The sequence below is a fragment of the Acanthaster planci genome, linkage group LG08, assembly GCF_054643075.1.
Source record: "Acanthaster planci isolate LZ-2023a linkage group LG08, COTS_SCS, whole genome shotgun sequence".
Taxonomy (NCBI): Eukaryota; Metazoa; Echinodermata; class Asteroidea; order Valvatida; family Acanthasteridae; genus Acanthaster; species Acanthaster planci.
In genome coordinates this window covers 3,214,693-3,234,527 of record NC_141784.1, presented here as the reverse complement: position 1 = coordinate 3,234,527, position 19,835 = coordinate 3,214,693, and the positions used below count along the sequence as shown (strand labels likewise).

General features: G+C 41.8%; 2 protein-coding genes across 2 annotated transcripts in view; one reads left to right on the top strand and one right to left on the bottom strand.

The window, feature by feature from the left end:
- Positions 1-5,336, bottom strand: part of LOC110975978 (uncharacterized) — a 39,445-nt gene extending 34,109 nt beyond the window's left edge. The window contains exon 1 of the mRNA XM_022228868.2: positions 4,959-5,336. Coding sequence (XP_022084560.2) covers positions 4,959-5,140 — 182 coding nt within the window. The 5' untranslated portion in view covers positions 5,141-5,336. The remainder of the gene's footprint in view (positions 1-4,958) is intronic.
- Positions 5,337-7,204: 1,868 nt separating this feature from the next.
- On the top strand, positions 7,205-19,750 carry LOC110975997 (organic cation transporter protein-like). Its single transcript, XM_022228896.2, has 10 exons — positions 7,205-7,703; positions 8,006-8,109; positions 8,463-8,617; positions 9,464-9,632; positions 10,568-10,709; positions 11,737-11,828; positions 12,993-13,201; positions 15,573-15,681; positions 16,686-16,895; positions 17,732-19,750. The coding sequence occupies exons 1-10, from the start codon at positions 7,287-7,289 to the stop codon at positions 17,886-17,888; spliced, it is 1,764 nt and encodes a 587-aa protein (XP_022084588.2). The 5' UTR covers positions 7,205-7,286; the 3' UTR covers positions 17,889-19,750.
- The last annotated feature ends 85 nt before the right edge of the window (positions 19,751-19,835 follow it).

Here is a 19,835-nt window from a genome sequence, read left to right as displayed (position 1 = left end):
ACGTCCAGTAAACTTGCATCAACTGTTTTCCTTGAAGTCACACTTCATTAAATACTGTACACGTAACAGGATGCCGGTACATGTACCGTATGATGTGTACAATGTACATGTACATGTATTTTCAGTGTACCGCACTACATGTACATGTAATAGTACAAATACATATACACATGTAGCTACATGTACCAGTACACAACTCGAAATGCCTGCGCAGTACCTCCATTTTGTTGAATCAATATGAAAGAAATGCACCACAACAGACTTGTGCAAAAAGATCACAAAACTTTTTTCATGAGTCATTACTCTCCAATGCACTTCATCCTTTCGTGCTTGGATATGGTGTAGAGTGCACATCGCACAGTACACTGACACTGTGATCCAAATCTGATCGATACCGCTCACCCAAGTGTAGTCATGCATTAACAGTCCAATCCCTGGCTTTTTACGGTGGCCATGTGACCACCATAGATACCTTTTTTATAAAAAGACTGACTGCTATCACTAGCCCAAATCCAGTTCATGGTTAGTGCAGCACAGCGTGTGCTCATGGATGAACACAAGGCAAAAAACAAAACTGTTACAAAGTTTGACTCGTTTGTTCCATAAATGATGAAACAAAGTTCTTCAGGAAAGGCCAACATAAACATTTCGAAAGTAGTGTCTTTGACTGGAAACTACATGTACATCATTTGAATCAACTCACTATCCATTTCAAGTCCAGTATCTGACATCGCCATCAGCACTACCGGTACAGACACAGGGCCAAATTGCAAGAGCAATCACCATGTTATACATGCACATGACAGCACTGTGGAAGGTATGTACATGTACATGTACCGGTTGGAAGGTCCTAAACAGGTGAACTCATAAGTTAAGCAACTTGTGCACCAATGAAACTTGTACACCGCAGCTACATGTAGTACATGTACATGTACATGTTTTCATGGTAATGTACATGTACACTGTGTACATGATGTGTACATGTATACATACTCTCGTAGCATGTGGCTTCTTAACGGCTTTCGGGTTTTAGTCGGAAGTTAGCCATCAAGGACATCAAATGATCAGAAAATGGTACGTATTGACTGAATTGCCTGGTGCAGTCAAACCTGCTCTTTCCAGACCCACAACATTTTTTAAAAGAGATTTAAAATTTGCTTTATCCTTAAAAACCATTTTAAAAGATCAAATGTCCATTAGTAATTGGAATTTCACAGAAGTGAAGAAAAATGTTAGGCAGAGTGACTAATTTTACATGTTCATGTACCGGTACATGTACTATGATGCCTTATCATTGATTTATACTGTACATGTACATGTAGTTGAAAGCTAAATCTTTAACCCTAACTGCCTAGGTCCTTTTGGCTACCTCAATCCTTCAAAATCCTTCAAAATCCTGCAACTGCCCCCCCCACTGAGCAACCTCAGTCCTCCAAAATCCTCTGATATTTCTTGAATACATGTACATGTACCCCGGTACGTCCCATGGAAGGATGCCCACTGCCTCAATCCTTCAAAATCCTCTAGCAATTCCTCTGATTATGTTGAGGCAGTGTGAACGGTATCCTGGAGCAGTGTGGAGGATTTCGAATAAAATGTTGATATGAATTTATGCATGGCTTAACATAAACAACACATGGTCTAACCCATAACCTTGACACAATGCATCCTTTGTAATCGGCAATGCAACTTTTCCACGCAGCCTCAATCCTCCAAAATCCTCCAAAGCCGTCCGGAGGATTTTGAAGGACCGAAGAAGGGTTGAAACGCATCAATGACCAATGCACACAACAGCAAACAGTATTTCTACCGGGGTGGGTGGATGGATGTAAAATTGGGGCAAAATCCAACACAAAGATACACACATCCATGCAAACGTCATATTACCCCAAACTGTACAATTTGATGTACAACTTGGTTGGCGTATGAGTTGATCAATGTCAAGGTTGGCAAGCATACGAATTGATCAACATTCAATCCAATAAGCAATTGTTTTGTCATGGACAGGAAATCTTCCATTTTGGACCATTACAATTTTGAGAGTCAAACTCGTAATACAATAATATTTATTATAAAAAAATTAACCCATTGAGAGTGCCCTCTATGATGCATATGGCATGTTCTTCACAAATGGACCAAAACGCAACTCCCTACATGTATGTTATTGTCACAACTTCTTAAAGAAAGACTTTGATCATGTAAAATATGATTTAGCACTTTCAGATTTACAAAATGATTATTTGGAGATAATTAGGCATACTGTGTACAGTGCATTTGGTGGACAGTTGGTTGGCTACCAGTACAAATCAAATGGAGTTGACTTCCTTTAAGGTTTTACATCAAAGTTTGCACCAGAGGACTTGATTTCAAAACGTCTCTCAACAAGAAGGAGAATCCAGTATATTTTTCAACTGATGCATTTTAAAGCACCGAAGAAATAATTTTTAAAAAATATAAGCCACAAAAAAAGCACAAAATTGACGGAAAATGATGAGAAAAGTTTGGCTCTCTTCATTCTCTTACCGTTTATAATCACTCTCACTATACCAACATACATGTATCTGCCAGGTCTTATAAATCATGTAACTCTCAACCACCGAAAATAATCTTTAAGTTTGGCTGCATCAGAAATGTAAGACGAGTACAAAATGTTCGTTGCGAAAGTCATTATTTGACAGAATCTTGATGACGGAGAATTTTGACGGAAAATGCATGATTTTCGACAACGCCTAAAACGCGGTCACATGTAGTGCTTGAAAATTCCATGTGCGATGTTGATTTTGCCGCTTATTTTGGAAATAGCCCCGCTGAAAATTGTAACTGCCGACTTCTGGACCCGATTATTTGTGAGAGATATATTTTAATTTTGTGATTATCGTTTTAATATGTGTAAATATAACATTTCACCACACTATACAAATCTGTGTAAAATACATGTACATTGTAACCGTGGGGATTATTACTTCCCGGTAACTTCTATTTGGCCAAAATGCTGATGTTTGAGACTTTAATTAATCAACTCCAATTACATGTAAGTTGAAAGATAGGCATGGTCACGAGTGTTCCGGATATCAGCCATGACTTCTCTCATTTCATCAGACATTGGGAGTTAATTCACTGTTGTTCACGAAAAATGATTAAATTAACCCCTCAAAGTCGAACATTACCTAATGGTCCTTATTTTGAGGAACCTGCCGTATACATGAGTGAGCCAATGACAGTTATTAAATTACATTACCTGCGCACATCTTGAAATCACATGACACGCTCCCAGCTGGGTTCGAATCTCAGCAAAAAATGAAGAATATTCTTCTATTGATAATATTCTAAACTGACTCCCGCAACTAATTACAGAGTTTGGCTTTTTTTCTGATGGCTCTGGACGATTTTTAGGGAAAAACGTATGAAATTATACAGTGGTCCAATTCCCACAATTGGAATATGAAGCTGCATTGCTGCATTGATGCAGAACCAGACCAAGCATGCCAAGGCAAGATTGGTGCAGAACCTGTCTACGATTTGTGATGGTAAGAATGTTTTAGTCTTCCAAAACAGTACTGTGCCCAGCAAAATTTCGTTTAGGCCTGGTACAAATTTGCAGGTGCCCCCTAAGCAAACAGTGCCTTATCAATACTCAAAAACTGTACTGGTCCAATGAGGAATTCTTCCCTGACTTGCATATGGACATTAGCAGCATAATTAAGGCAAGCTACATGTACATGTAGATGACAAGTTATGACCTCAGAAATTGAGAATTTTTGAGAGTCTGTATCAACGCCGTCAATCAAACTTGTCAACTGCAATTCAAATGCAGCACTTGTACATGTATGGTTGAAAGGGATCACTTTACATAATTGCCATCCACATTAAGGCTGGTATCTCACTAACTGACTAAGGTCATGAAGGAACATGTACACGACATGCAGGGTCTAAGATTTGTACTTAAGTTAGACTTGTTGGACATGGCAAAATTACTGTTAATAACTCTGTCTCTACATGCGCTAGGCCTACATCACCTACATGTAATCACTCAGTGCAGTAGCCCCACTAGTGTGGCACGGTCTCTCACTCCCGATCCATCCTTAGACACACATCCGTATGCACAATTTCGTGTCGGCGTACTGAACATTTTTGGCGCACCCACTTATAATCGTGGGCGCAATTTCTTTTGCATACGAACATGATTCTTGACCTTTCCGTTTTCTAAATACCATTTATTGAATGATTTCACTCACGTTATTCAGGTATTTTCCGGTCTTTTTTCCTTTATCCATTCAATCTAACGGGCTCACTCTCACAGTTGCCATCTTTAAAATAAGATCGTTGAACAATACGTCACTTGACCCTTCATCATCTCAACGGCTGTTCCATGTCAAGACATATGTAATATACGGACTGAGCGATAAGATACTACATGTACCAATGGACTCTTCCAAAACTTTGGCAGCAGTTTAGATGTCTTGACATGGAACAGCCGTTGAGACGAAGAGGGGTCAAGTGACGTAATGCTCAACGACCTTATTTTAAAGATGGCGACTGTGAGAGTGAGCCCGTTAGATTGAATGGATAAGGGCAAAATGACTAGAAATGCCTCAATAACGTGAATGAAATTATTCAATAAATAGTTTTTAGAAAGCGGAAAGGTCAAGGATCATGTTCGTATGCAAAAGAAATTGCGCCCACGATTATAAGTGGGTGCGCCAAAAATGTTCAGTACGCCGACACGAAATTGCGCATACGGATGTGTGGCTAAGGATAAATCGGGAGTGATCTGTGCCACACTAGTGGGGCTATCAGTGCAGGAACGTCGAACTTCAGGGCCCACTAACGTTAGGCATTGGTCATCATCATCTGATCATGTTGATCAGGTGTATGTTGGGGGGGGCTACAATTGTCATGTAAAAATCTCACCACAAGTTTGTCTCATGAAATATTAACATCAGCTCGGGACTATATACCTTATTTTGGCTTCCAGTTGTTCAGTCATCAGATCAGTGGGTGACAATCTTTCGCTACCACCTGATTTGCCTTTGCTGTTTTCATTTTCTGGATCCGCCATTGTTCCCAAACTTCGTGTTGTTTTGGTGACAGACATCACTTCGCTTTTACTTCTATTAAAATGATAAGTAAGAGTTTCCATTGCGATAAAAATGGAGCCCCTGATGTAAGGATGACCACTGGCTATTCACCAGTGGTGATCGGTGGGTCAGTCGAAGGGCTTTCGGCCCCCAACTAACGCCAAAATTTGCCCTAGTTCATCGTGATGGCACTCATTTTCCAACATTGCAATGTTAATGCGATGCATATAGCGCGATGCTGATGACAGTAAGTACACAAAATCAGCATAATACCACTCACAATGCACATGTGCATTACATGCTTTAACTGGTTTCCTATTACTACACCCAAATTCACAACAGAAAGGTGGGTACCATGGAAATATCCTTTTGTTCTGTAGAGGGCGGTGTCACTAAACTCCGAGGTTGCTTTTTCGCACGTCCCACATTTCTATCTTAGAGACGTGGACGAGCGAAGATTGAAAGTTGAGCAACCTTTGGACCCGGCTACTAGTTTTCAAGGTGTCTCATCACTGAGTAAATTGACAGAGTGCGATTATTTCATACTGATTTATTTAATTTGAATATTAAATTGTCAATGAATCTGCAAGAAGATTATCTTCGTAGGGATGCATTTTCAGCGACGCTACACTGGACAGTGTCAATGCCCACTCGTGTAACGGGGGGGGGGGGAGCGCCGGATGGCCTCCTAATTTGAAATGTGGGAATAGTGTCTGTTGAAATGCAGCAGCAGTTTATTTTCTTGTGGTGACCCCCGGTGACCTACAATCCACTCCCCGCCCCCGCAGAATGGAGGAAAGCATTCAGATCCATTTGTCCGAAGCCAATGTTACAGAACAAAAAGTATAATTACCACCACACTTTAATTAATCAATACCGCCATGGGTGGGGCCACTGCACTTCCACAGCGACGGCGTTACCTCGTCATTACATTCACTTATTGGTGAAATGTCCAATGTTTTATTTGATTACACAGAGAATGGGATAATTGTTTTAATTGGGTTTGTTTGGAGTTATTTGTTTTTGTTTATTTGTTTCCTTTTTTTCTATTCATGTCCAATTCGGGAAAAAAGGTAAGGCGACACAAAACCTACTAGTAGGTTGCGTCGTGCATTTTGTTTTCATTATTTTGCCTAGAAACGGGAACAACCGGCTGCAGCAAAGCCCGTGGAAAGCACTCTGCAACTTACATGTGTTAAAATAATGCATAAACACTATTCCCCCTTGGCTTCTCCGTCTGAGCATGAAAATGTGTCGTTTTTGCGAACTGACTTACAAAAGGAACGGGTTGGCCGGACCCCATAGAGTCAGATTGGCCAAAAGGAGACTTGGTGTCAGACGCTTCCATCTGAGGTGAATCATTACTGGGCAGGGGCATCACTGAGGGGCGGGGCTGCAAGAGGGAGCATTCCATTGGAAAACTGAAGACTATACAAAAAGGGGAAAAGAAAAATCTAAATAAACGAAAAAGTGGGGGAAAGGATGAAAAAAAAAACAGAAATTTCTTGGAATTGACCTCTTGAGTCCGGTTTTTTGCTGATAAATGCTTTGTTTCCCCTTTCCCCTTCGAGAAAATGCACCCCACTCTCTTGCAGAAATCCTGACGATGCCCTTGGCCTGGTGTAGTGGACCAGCAAGTCAAAAATGACAACAGGAATTTATGTATTTTCCTTGAGGGACTAGAAGAAGCCCGGGATGGAGGCCGTGCGATTGACAATGGTCAGGAGGTGGCATGTCATCGAGTACTTCTTGAAAATAACTCTAAAATTTTGGCCCAAACAGAATCTAATCATTTCCCCCGCAATTCCCATGAAGGCATGTTTCCCAAATTGCTAGCATATATGAAAAAAATGTATTGTCCCTCTCGGTGCAAGAAAAATGGGTGTAGTCTGTGTCCACTATCGGACTGATGCACTGTCCAGAATTTGGAAAGGGGAGACCTCTTTCAAACAGAAACAGTCTGTGTACACCGAGCATTAATGTGGCGAACGTGAGTATTAGTAACCACGATAAACACTATGATATGGTCCCATTAAATCCTTGAATATTAAACAAAGAAGATAACTTATCGTTTTCGTTATAAGCTATTATATGTAGGTCTATGATGTACTGTCTATCTATCTATCAGGATTCACGTGTCTATAAAAGGGCCAGTCTTATAGGTTTTAGTGTGTTGCTGTCGGTCATTTTGACTGTGAATCATTCAGAATGAAACTTGAGGAAATTATTCCCCTTGTGGGCAATTTCGGGCGCTACCAGTTCTTCGTGGTCTTATACACTGGCTTGCTTGGTATCGTCGGCTGCATGGTCAGTTTTGGTCATGTGTTTTTCGCAGCCGAAACCGACCACTGGTGCCAAGTTCTGCCCGCGAAGAACTGTTCCAGCTGGGTAGAGTTCCAAGACAATTGTACGGACGTGAAGAAGTCCATTCTCCTGCCGCCACCCGAGAACGAGAACAGCAAGTATCCTCACTCCAACTGTGAGCAGTGGGATCTACCACCTGGGTATGAGTTTGATCCCTACGAGCCACTTAGCAAAGGTGGAAATTCTACCCACAGTACGGTGCCGTGTCAAGATGGATGGGAATACGACACTTCAAACTACAAAACTACGATCATCTCTGATGTAAGGCAATTTCCCTGTGCAGCCTGCATGTTTTGGTCTACAGCTGGTGTTAGTTTTGATTGAAAAGACAAATCTTGCACAAATTAGGTAGATCATAAAAATTTCCCTCAAGCATGACATGAATTACCTTCAACTCTTTGTCGATGATCATGAAGGTCAACTTCGAATGTTTTTATGGATCATTCTATAAATTTTAGTAACCTTTTACATTGAGGACAATGCATTTAGACTACTGGTATAAGCCTGTAAAGTGCACACTTTAGAGGGTACAAATTTTCTCCTGACATTGCTTAATTTTCTAGTTTGACCTGGTCTGTGAGAAGAAAAGTCTCCCCAGCCTCGCTCAGTCTATATACTTCGTGGGATTTTTAGTCGGATCTTTCGTTTGCGGCTCCCTGTCTGACTGGTAAGCTCACGGAAAAACACCGGGCCCATTCGAGGCTTGAACTGCGAACCATTCTTGTTTATTGGACACAAAAGCAGTCCTTGGAGTCATCCATTTTGTTCTTTTCACAAGCGTACAAAATTTACTCCTGCTTCCGACCAGCCGCTTCCAGCAGAGTGCGTGACAAAATGATGGCCGAAAAGCGACCAAAAGCTGCATGTACGCAAGCCCTACCCAATGTTTGCCAAAAAAACGTCCCGCGTGTTCGATAGCACAAAGACTGATGAATCAACAAGTTAAAAAAAAAAGCGGCAAGGATACTTACGGATTTTTTTTTAAATTTGATTTTTTCTTTTTTCCCCTTTAAAATGCAGGATGGGCCGCAAGAAAACCATCTTTGTGGCACTTCTGTTTTACTCGATAGGCTCAATCGTCACAACATTCTCTGTGAATATCTACATGTATATGGCCTTCCGTTTTATGGCTGGCTTCGGCAACATTGGTTCTTACATCCCCCTGTTTGTGCTTGGTAAGGAGGAAGATTTTGTACCTTTTAAGGTCACCTTCAGACTGCCCTTGTCAAATCTTCTCATCAGTAGGAAGGGTGAGGACGGCGGGCAGTGTAAGCTTTTAATAAAGGAGAACCATGCGGTGTGAATTTGTGCCGGAAATTGAGGGGATGGGGTATTGTGGGGGATGACTTGCCCGGCCATGGAAATTTGAAAGTTAAGGGGGCACTACTGACACCATATGACTCTACATAGGGGCGATTTTCATGATACAGAATGTACAACTCAATAATTATGTATCATATTCCTGTAGAATATCACATCAGAGCGGCATATTTATGGCTTTTTATTGTTCCCCTATTTGAGTGCCTTTGAATACGTAAGTCCAAAAAGTTCTTTGGAATACGCCTTCACTTTTTTCTCACCGTAAAAAATTGGAGGGGATTCCATAGCCCATCCCCCTTGGTCAAAAAGTTGGGTGATGTACCTCCATTCCCGGCATTTACGCCCATGAAGCAGACCTTCATAAATTGATGCGGTTTGGTCGTTGGATAATCATTGAAACAAATCATTGAAGCTCACTGAGGGATGGACGGAATGCTGTGCGTAAGTTTTTTTCTACATTTTAGTCGGGGGCACTAAACAGTAGATGGCAAAAAGTCCCAATGGGTAGAGTTCGTAATCTGTACAAATCGACTTGGAGCCATTCCAAAAAAATGTTTACGTCCAAACAAAAGGCTGGGCACATGCACAATTGAAGGCGCTATGGCCAATGGGGTGGTAGGATGGTGGTAATGCCTCCAAACAAACAGCTGCATCTCTGTAACTTCTTACAACTGGACTTACTCGTCTTCTTGCACAAACAGTGGTGGAATTTGTCGGGAAGTCATGGCGTACACCTGTTTCGATGTCGGCTGCTATATTCTTTGCATTTGGGTATTTCTTCCTGGCAACTGCTGCTATGTACGTGAAGGAATGGCGGACTCTTTCCCTGATCACCTCACTGTTAACGCTACCTTCTTTTGTTCCACTGATGTAAGTGTCACTGGTACATTTGAAACAAGATATGGTACGGAGAGAACCCCCCGCCTTTGAGTTGGTCATTGTTTGATCGGAATCTCAGGAATTCCTTCTAGGGGGGACGTGTTAGGTAACAATAGTCTAGAGTGTGTACAGGGATTGGACAGGTAAGGGGGGGTACCCCTCCGTCCCATATTTTGCCTGGTATACACTGGTGACCTCAAGATGAAGCCATCCTTACTTAACCCCTAAACAAACCAGGCTTTGTTGGACCATCTCGTTGATTACCACCTAAGGACGAGGCTGTCCTGTTGCAAGTTAGTATGCGTTTAAAACACTCTCTGTACTCGGTGAAGTTTCATTCCAACCAAGAAACGTTTTTGTTGTTGTAGTCATTTGAATTTCATGTTCTCACACGTGCTGGCCAGTGTGCATTTAGCATATCACCTATATGCATAACTTTGGGCGGACCTGTCTTGGAAAAGTGGGCGTTTTGCTAACGGTGTGTCCAATTTTCAGAAAACTTTAAGTCCAAATGGCCAAAAGATATTACTGGAAAAAACTACTGAAGGCTCGGCGTAGGGAAATGCATTGTAACAATACTCAAGAAAAGGTCGGCTCTTTCGAGTTTGAATAAAATAGAAACCCAAACTTTGAGATACATTTTGCCCATAAAATATGGATTATGGCAGATGCAATAGGGGGCTCTATATGATGTGTGCCTAAATTTTAGTCGATAGACCCTTCTTTTTTGACCAACACCGTACTACTAGTTTGTAAGGGCGACCAAAGTTTGCACGACGTTCACTCACTCTGGCGATTAGCAACGAAGGCTTACCCTATAGGAAATTAGACTTCGCTGTCTGTGCGATCGAACCACAAATAACCCGCAGCATGGCTTCCTTTTGCACCCAACATGTTGTTTTCAAGCATTATTTCTTCTTGGTCAGATTTATGGAAGAGTCAGTGAGCTGGCTGGTTTCTAAAGGCAGGATCGAAGAAGCAAATGCGGTCATCAGACGAGTTGCTAGAATCAACGGAAAGACGCTCCCAGATGACTTATTCGATAAAGAGGACGTCAAAGAAGAAGCGGTATTTGTTTATTTCATTCTTTAGACTTAGAAACTAAAATATTTCTATTCACTGCGTGGGTCCGGTAATACGTTGTTGGGGAACGCTTTTGATGAGTCAGTATGTTGTATGTGAAATTGGCACACATCGACTACACTGCGCATGACTGATCGAACGGATAACATTCGACTAAAGAGGTATGGGAGAGGATAGATGTCCATGTAAGGAAAAAATGACCGATTTTCATCGGCGTTCAATTTCGATACGGCACACCAGCATGCACTCCCGCATGACTTACTTACCAACAAGTTTTGTAAAATATTTCCCGAACTAAAAAGAAGTGAAGTCGCTCCGGTAGTGAGCCGGTTCGGTATTGTAAAAGCGCATGCGAGAAACTGAAGCGCGTCGAGGTCACACAGCAGCACGTGTAAGCCGACGCGATAGCCTGCCCTATCGGAGCAACCACACGCCGCCTTACACGGCGCGCGCTTTGTTCCCGGAAGACCTTGCCCTATTGAAATACCGAGCTGCCTCACTGTCTTCCTGTATTCATTTTGTGTGAAGTCAGATCAGCATTTTGGAGGATTGCAGCCAGTGTATTTTGTGGGAAGAAACCCTGGGAATTAAGGGCAACTGAGATCACTAGATTGCACTGGCTGACGGAATGTTTCCTGTTAAGTTAGGAAATGTATTGAAAACGTAGAAATGAAATAATTATATGCCCAGTGAGTTCCAGCGAAATGTGGTAAAACAGTTGCCATAAAGTAGTAGAAGATCAGTACAGAAATGGACATCACCAAAATGATTGTCCAAGGTTGATCCATAAATTAACTATCTGCACATTCAGCATTGTCATATTAATCAAGTTTGCCTAATTACTAGGTACCAATGCGGTATTTTCACAGCAAGGATCTACTGCAAAATTGATCGCTGTAACGAAAATTTATGCGGAAAAATACTGAAACGCAATGCCATGGCTTGGTCAACTGAGCAAGCAGATGGATGGCTAATAATTTCTTTTGTTGTCCCCTGTTTTTTTTTCTCAAAGGAATCTAAGGAATCAAGTGTTCCACCGTCTGTCATTGACCTCTTCAAAACACCCAACATGGCTGTCAAGACCATCAACATGATGTTCAATTGGTATGTAACGCACAGACGGACCCACATTCACTTTAAAAGATCTAAGCGTGAAATCGTGTGCTTGACAGCGCCGTGAAATTTAGCCTACGAGAGATGCGCTAGCTACGCTACCAGCTTGGGCCCATTTGCTAAGCACAAAAATTTACACTAACAGACGCTTCGTGTCTTTCATGAAGACTCTGAATGGTGAGCACGGCAACTCTTACCTCGGAGAAAATTGATAAAATAACGGAAATATCTATGCGCGCAACCGTCAGCGCAACCAGGCCAAGCCAAGCACCGCAGTAGTGTGTACGGTTAGCAACATTTTCTGCTATGGTAAGCACGACTTTCCTGAGAACTATAAAACAGCGCCATGCAATTTGGCTATGACACCCTAGGCTTACGATTTCGATTTACGACGTTTCTGTAAAACTGAGCCACTGAAAGCATCAAGGCAAAAGTTATTGATGTGGCAATTCCTGATAATGCTCACGACAAGGATTTCGTTTGTTTGTTATGAAATGTTTGTCCTTATTTTGTTAAATAAATTAAACAATTATGCATGCTCTTGTTTCACTTCTTTGTGCCATCAGCGTTTTGCATTTCTATCGTGTCTTGCTGACACGACATTGTACTCTCCATAACCCACCCCCCAGTTTTACTCTCAAGGACCCCTGCCTGTTGTTGCTCAAAGGTGCCTTTCCATTGTTTGCGTCAACACTTGTGCCAAGCGTCGCGTTTCTGTCAAAATCGCTCCCGGGACGATTTTGACGGCCCAACGCAACGCGCGCACGTGTTATGTTGGAGTTGATTTTTGTGTCCGTGGAAGTAACGCTTGAAAGCATTATGTACGCAACGCACCCAAAAACTTTACACATGGAATGGCACCTTTAGGCTACAACCCTGCTCCACTCCAAGGTACTCTTTTATTTTCGATGCTGGAGAAAGTGTAACCTTTTGCTCATGAATATGCATGTCTAAGTATTAGGAAAACGATTTTTAAAAAGGCCCCGAAACATGTACACTGCTTGAGTTTGAAAGTAAGTCGAACATAAAAGGGGGCAAAAAGACAGCGATATTAAAAAGAGAGCACTGCGTCGATCCATCACATTGCAGTAAACCAAATGACATCAACAAGACGATAATTGTAACAAATCATTTGTGTGTTTTCCCCGAGTCCAGGACCGTCAATAGCCTGATCTATTACGGCCTATCGCAGAGTACGGGCGATCTAGGAGTGGATGAATACTGGGCTTTCTTCATTTCCGGAGCCGTGGAGATTCCGGCCTTGCTCTACGCTACCTTCGCTATTGAATGGTTCGGTCGCAAATGGAACACTGCTATACTAGAGATGATTGGCGGGGTGGCCTGCTTGGCAACTATCTTCATCCGTGAGTATCTGACACACAATGGGTTGCCCCTATATCACCATGCCTCTGTAAAAATCCTTTAATGATAGCCGTGATAAGGCATGTTATTGCGTCAAGAAATGACCCTGTAATCATTACAGTATCCATGCCTGTTTATGCGTCTTTGTACTCTGCGTTAATGTACGACAACTGAAATCCTTTTAGTGTTACGTGTACGAAAACTGACATCCTTTTAGTGTTAGGTGTACGAAAACTGAAATCCTTTCAAAGTTAGGTGTACGAAAACTGAAATCGTTTTGGAGTTAGGTGTATTGAACGGTTAATTCTTTAATGTCCAAACTTGAGGGCGCTGTTGCTGTAATTATGTATATGGAGGACGCTGTACAGTTCCCTGTTTTCATGTTTAATTTTGAACCCCATATTTGCTCCTTATAAACACTTCTGATAAAGACGATGCTAGCTGGCTAATTGCCGTCAACTTACAGAAAAATAATTTGCCAAAAAGTGGAAATTTACGACGGCAAAATATGAAAAATTCCAGCCGTTTTTTGTTGCGCACTTCAAGGCAAAACTTGTGCCTATATAGACTGACACTACAAATCGTATTTCAAGATGTACTTTGCGTCGGGGAGATATCAATTATAACTACGAGTTTGCCCTTAGTTACAAATTTGCTCGTGAGTATGCAAATAACCATAAAACCCAAAACCGAAACTGATTAAGATAGCAAAGCAAAAAATTGAAATAAAGCTAAGGACATATACATGATGCAATTTCAAGGCTTGTTGTAAAAATAACTATATTACATGACTCCTTTAGGTGCTTTTACACCGGACTTCAATAATGTGTCAGGCTTTGATTTAGCTAAGCCTTAGTGTCATGACTACTACTAAGAATAATTTATTCATACATGAAGCAAACAATTCACACACTTATGTTAAAATGCGCCGTAAAATGAAGACATTAAGAAGCAGTTACAGAGATAGAGGTGGGAGGAAAACCCCAGAGATGGAAATTTCTTGGTAAAACCCAGAGAACCAGATAGAGACTGAAAACCCAATCTATGTGGACCAAGCCAGGAATTGAACCCAGGCCGCAGAGGTGAAAGGCCGAAAGGCAAGGAACAAACTACTTCACCAGCCTGACTACAGATCTATACTGCTACAGCTGGGACTGTCTTGCTAACGCCGCAAACATGGAAGGCCAGAAATATGAGCATTTCTATTCGGAGGCAAAAGCAACTGCTGGGATCTGTAAAGCTCAATTTGGATCCTTAAACGCAGAAAGGAAACCGTGCATGAAAAATGCCTTTAGGCGCGATTAATAGAGGGATAGTCATTACAGTCCACGTTTTTAATGGTTCATTGCCATGTTAGAGGAACTGTTACCGAGTACCAACTGCAAGGTTTATATTTAGACTCAGTGTAAATGAGAGAATATAGGTCCAAAAAGGGAGAAACCAGCGGATGTTCCAGGTTGAGCTGGCTCTAAGACCTAGAAGTGAAACTATGAATTTGCGTTTGCCATCTGCCTGCATCGCGCTGTCGATGTAAAAGTAACACTGATGGTTCATCTCCGATCAAAACTTGCTCTTTGTAGAAAAACCATTCGTTGTTTCTGCACTGTAATATATATCTGTAACTGACATCAGTGCAAAGTTTATAATTCCCAAGATAAACGAGCAAGGACATCTATGGTAATCCCTCGCGAGTGGTAAGCAATTAAACATCTAGCCTTTCTTTTATTATCAGCATACATTGACCAATATTTTGTATGGACAGCTAAAGTTTACATTTACCTGTGGTGTCACAGTTTTCGCGTCAAATTGTGCATTCTGTTTGTAATGATTTCGGAGGCATTTTCAGTTAGTATAAAGTGTAGTGGCAATTGTTATCAGTTGTTACTGAGGGGAATGGAGGGTGGGGAATCGTGTGGGATGACTTGCTCAGCCACGGAAATTTTTAAAAGCTGACATCAGGCGGCGATGTTCGTGATACCGAAGTAAATCTGTAATTCATTCAGAATCTTAGATCAGAACGGCATAATTATACCTTTTTATATTTCTTCCTTTCTAAGTGCTATTGAATACATTGTGAATGTTGGGAAGTCCGAACAATTCTTAACCAATCTGCTTTAATTTCTTCTCATCACGACACATTCAGGAGGATTCAATAGCTCGTCCCCCAAGGTCAAAACATAGCATGGAGGGGGATATAATACCCCCCACCTCCCGGAATTTACGCTTATGATTGTCATTTATAACAACTAGCCATAACTTTCCAATCAACCATTTGTTGGCAAAAAATATGTCTGTGACCTACATAACAAAAGAAAGGTCTATCGACCCTTGAAGCGAAAATTCTATACATGCATGATCTTCTCTTTCGTCTAGCTCTCGGGATTTGGCGCACTGTGGTGTCTATGATAGGCAAGTTCTGTATCTCAGCTACTTACGGAATCATATACCTATACACCACGGAACTGTTCCCGACCCCGGTTAGGTAAGTTTTTCAGTGAACCCTGGACTCTACGATTTCGTAATTATAGGATTGGTCATAAAGAGATAAAACATACTTTGGAGATCACAATCTACATGTAAATATTTACATATAGGGTTTATTTCGGACGTCAACGTGCAATTACCTAAAGACTGTGTCAATCATGCATTCATTTTACCGACAAATCCAATTGCTGTCACCTTGACAGGCGCAGATCCCGGTCCCAGCTCTGAGGCAAAAACAAAAAGAAAAAATTAAAATTAAAGTTTAAAAAAGAATTACTAAAGTAAATTTAAAAACAATATAGCATCCCGCGGATTCTTCTTATGTGAACAAGGTGTGTGTTACAAAAATATATGTCATGTATATATGTCATGTATAAGCGTTGCCGCTTGTGCATAAAAATGAAACTTGACCCCCGCGAAAAATTCCTGGATCTGCCCCTGCTGGAGGAATCGGGCTCAAAACAAGGAGGCGTATTCAGCCCTTTCATACCCTTTGGATTTCGATTGTTCGTGACAGAAATGATAAGCATAATGCACTCAAAGACACTAATTATGAGCCCACCTGTGAAGTTGCAATCCAATCTGGAAAGAGTTTTTGCTGTTATACTAGAGCCGTGCAGGGGCCTCGCAGGGTTGCAAACTGCAACGATATGAGGATTTTAGAAGCTTTGCTTTATATACACACTCCTGTTGGCCCTTGCATTAATCTCATCGCACCCGTTCTCGTTAATAGTGAGATAAACATGCCTGTAAGCTACGCATCATGTGAACAGTAGCTCCATTTGGTCATAAAAATTGTTGTGAAAGTAACTTGAACAGATAATTACGGGGTAACTTGTGAAGGTTCTGGAAGGTTTTTTAAATAACTCTTGTTACTGTGATGGTTTTGGAGAAAATGGAGGCTGGTCAATCCCTGGGTTATAAGCTTGAAGTCGTTGACGGTACCTTCATGCTGGGTTTTTGTAAGAGACCGTCGATTTGCAAATTGTATCCTTTTCGCAGGTCGATTGGCTTGGGCATGAGTTCACTGTCGGCCAGGGTCGGAGGTATCCTGTCCCCCATCATTCTCCTGTTGGGAGACTACCTGGACAGTCTGCCCCTTATCGTGTTCGGCTGCAGCGCGGTGTTGGCAGGATTCCTGGTACTACTTCTGCCGGAGACTAAAGGAAAGAAACTCCCACAGACGCTGGAAGAAGGGGAAGAAATTGGAAAGTAAGTTGGTGACTATCAGCCTCGAGCTGTACCAAGAGAGGGCGCAATTTTCCTAGCAACGAAGGAGCCTTTGGTCGGAACTGCACTTCACTGGTTCACAAACGACTATTGGTATGAAATGCACGCGTTACGGGCGCGTCGCTATCAGAAAAAAAAACGCTCCTGACCAACGTGGCTTTATTCAACTGATGAGGGGGTGCTTCTGCTCACGGCGGAAAATAAGTTTTCTCTCCGAGCAACATATTAAGAGTGGGGGCTCAGGGGGTTTAGCACCTTGCAAGAATGTTTTCTTTTTGGAAAACAATACACACTACAATTTACTCTTAAATCATTAACTATAAATTCTGATATAGCCGTAAATCTCAGTCCTTTGTGGCGCAACCGGGGGGGTGTGACTTGAGCACCATGGGCTATCCTGAGGTAAAGTCCGGTTTGAGTCCCCTACCCACGACAAACCCTGGGTATACCACTATGTGAAACCCAATTCCAGTGGTCGCTTCGAATCAGTTTATCTTCCGAACATTAATAAGGTAATAAAGTGCGAAGCCCATACCATTTATCAACCATGAGAAAACATCGTAAGTTCCAAATAAACCCTGTCCACGTGGACTTCGAGATGCACAATCATAAAGAAAAACCCCTGGTGTGGGGGAGGGGACCAGCGATAGAAACCGCTGCAAAGAGCGTCATCTCATAAAAAAAATTAACTTTGCACAGTATTGTGCTGGTATTCTGGTAGAATACAGGCTACAGCAACGGCCCATAATCAGATTCTGAGGATTCGAATTATTGGCATCATGCCCAATGTGTAACAGTGACCTCTTCCCTTTTTGCAGATGCCGATGCATGCGCAGTGACGCCGACAAAGCCGCCATCGACGAAGTCAACGAAATCGACGCGGACAAAGAGGGGGCCTTAGCTTTGTCCAACCCTGGCTTTGACTCTATGGAGGAAGAGGCGAGGGAATTGGAGGAGATCAAGGGAAAAGAATGATTGAAACTGGACGACCATTCAGCGTTGCAGTTAATCATACGATATTTTTGGTTGTGGGCGAATGTGCTCTCATTGAAGTCTTTTTCAGACAACCGATCCTGGAGCTCTCATTTTGGTTTTTATTAGTGCCTGTTACAAGACGACATTGTTACCCCATAATACGGGTGATTCACAATAGTGCGCCACCGAGAGTTTGCGACGCGTTGGCCAATCATAACACGCAAAATTTGTCGACCTTTTCCAAACGCGCACTGGGTCGACAAATTTCGCGCATTGTGATTGGCCAACGCGCTGCAAACTCTTGGTGGCGCACTATTGTGAAACGGCCGTATTGTCAAGCCATAAAACATCCTACTTTGCGGAGATTGTCTGGTGCTCCATTAGGGATTATTTTCGCCAGATATGTTAATGTAATGCCCTATATTTTTTTGAGATGTTTTTATCAGTGACCATTTAGATCAAAACGTTCTTAGCCAGTCTCAGTCGCCCCAAATTCATTTGTATTAAGGCGTGTGCGAGGGAATAATAGCAGGAACCCCAAAATTTTATTATTATTATTATTATTATTATTAATTATTTCTGGTAATGAAACCAAGGATTTCTCAAACGCGCTCGCTAGCCATGCAGAAGAAACCTTTAGAGAGGAGACAGTGAGAAGCAGTTACAGCTTTAGAGGCGGAAGGGAAAAGCCCAAAGGAATATTCTGGATGAAACCCACAGAATCGGGTAAGGGACCGAAAACCCAATCCGCATGTGTACCGAGTCGAGATTCGAACCCGGACCGCAGAGGTGGAGGGCGAGAAAAGAAACACTATGCCAACCTGATTCCCCTTAAGGCGCCTTTCCACATGCGTTCACGGACACAAAACTCGACTCCATTAACATAACACGCGTGAGTTGCATTCCGCCGTCAAAATCACCCAGGGAGCGATTCTGACATATACGCAACGCGTGGCACAAGCGTTGACGCGCATTATGGAAAGGTGCCTTTTGTCTTATTTCATAAGATTTGGCCGTCGCATTATTACTGTTATTATAGGTTATTTTGCATGGCCTTGGTTTATGATTTGGAATCAATAAACTTTGAGCCTGGGGTATTAAACTGACACATATCCTCTGCTTTTAATTTTCAAATTACTGAGCTATCGCTTGGAACTGCTCGAAACGTGTAGATTTCTTTTAACGCACTATACTGCACCGCAATCGATGGGAGCTATCTTTGGAAAACTCCCACATGGAGCCGAAGAGGCTGGATTTTTCTTTGCACCCCGATACGCGCGAGCTTATTACCAGTCAATGTGGAGATCAGTGTGTAGGCCTATTATTTTTATTCTGTTTCATTTTGTGTAATGTGGGTAATTAAACACACTGTCAATATAAAGTACTTTAAATATCTTACACGAAAAAGAGTTATCGTTTAATTTGTTATATATATTATATTTAGAGGCTCGATAGGTTGATTAGAATTTGGCGGAAAACCCTCAAAAGGAGTGGACTTCATGACACAAATGTATTCAAATTTACCAACCCAAAGCTAATATCAGGAATAGGCGGTATAATCATGGAAGATCACTGTCATAGCTCGCATAATTGTTAGTGATTATGGATTTTAGGATGTGCCCTACATACAGGGACAGCCGTGCACGGTCGGACGCCGTGAAGATGAGGTCGCTACATAGCTGATTCCCTGTCGCATCAAAAATGGCTGTCTTCATCGAAACTATAATGTCCAGGATGCCTCTCCTATGTTTAAGTGCAGCCCACAAATATCCAGTACATAGCTTTTAAACAATCCACATTATTTTGTATTTATTTTATTTTAAATCTTCAGATGTAAAAAATAAAGGTGGTTGTTCCGGGGATATCTAGGAAACACAAAGGTTAAACTGTCATGTGTACCCAGACCAATGACAACAATAAATGAAATTAATTAAAGTTAACAAACAT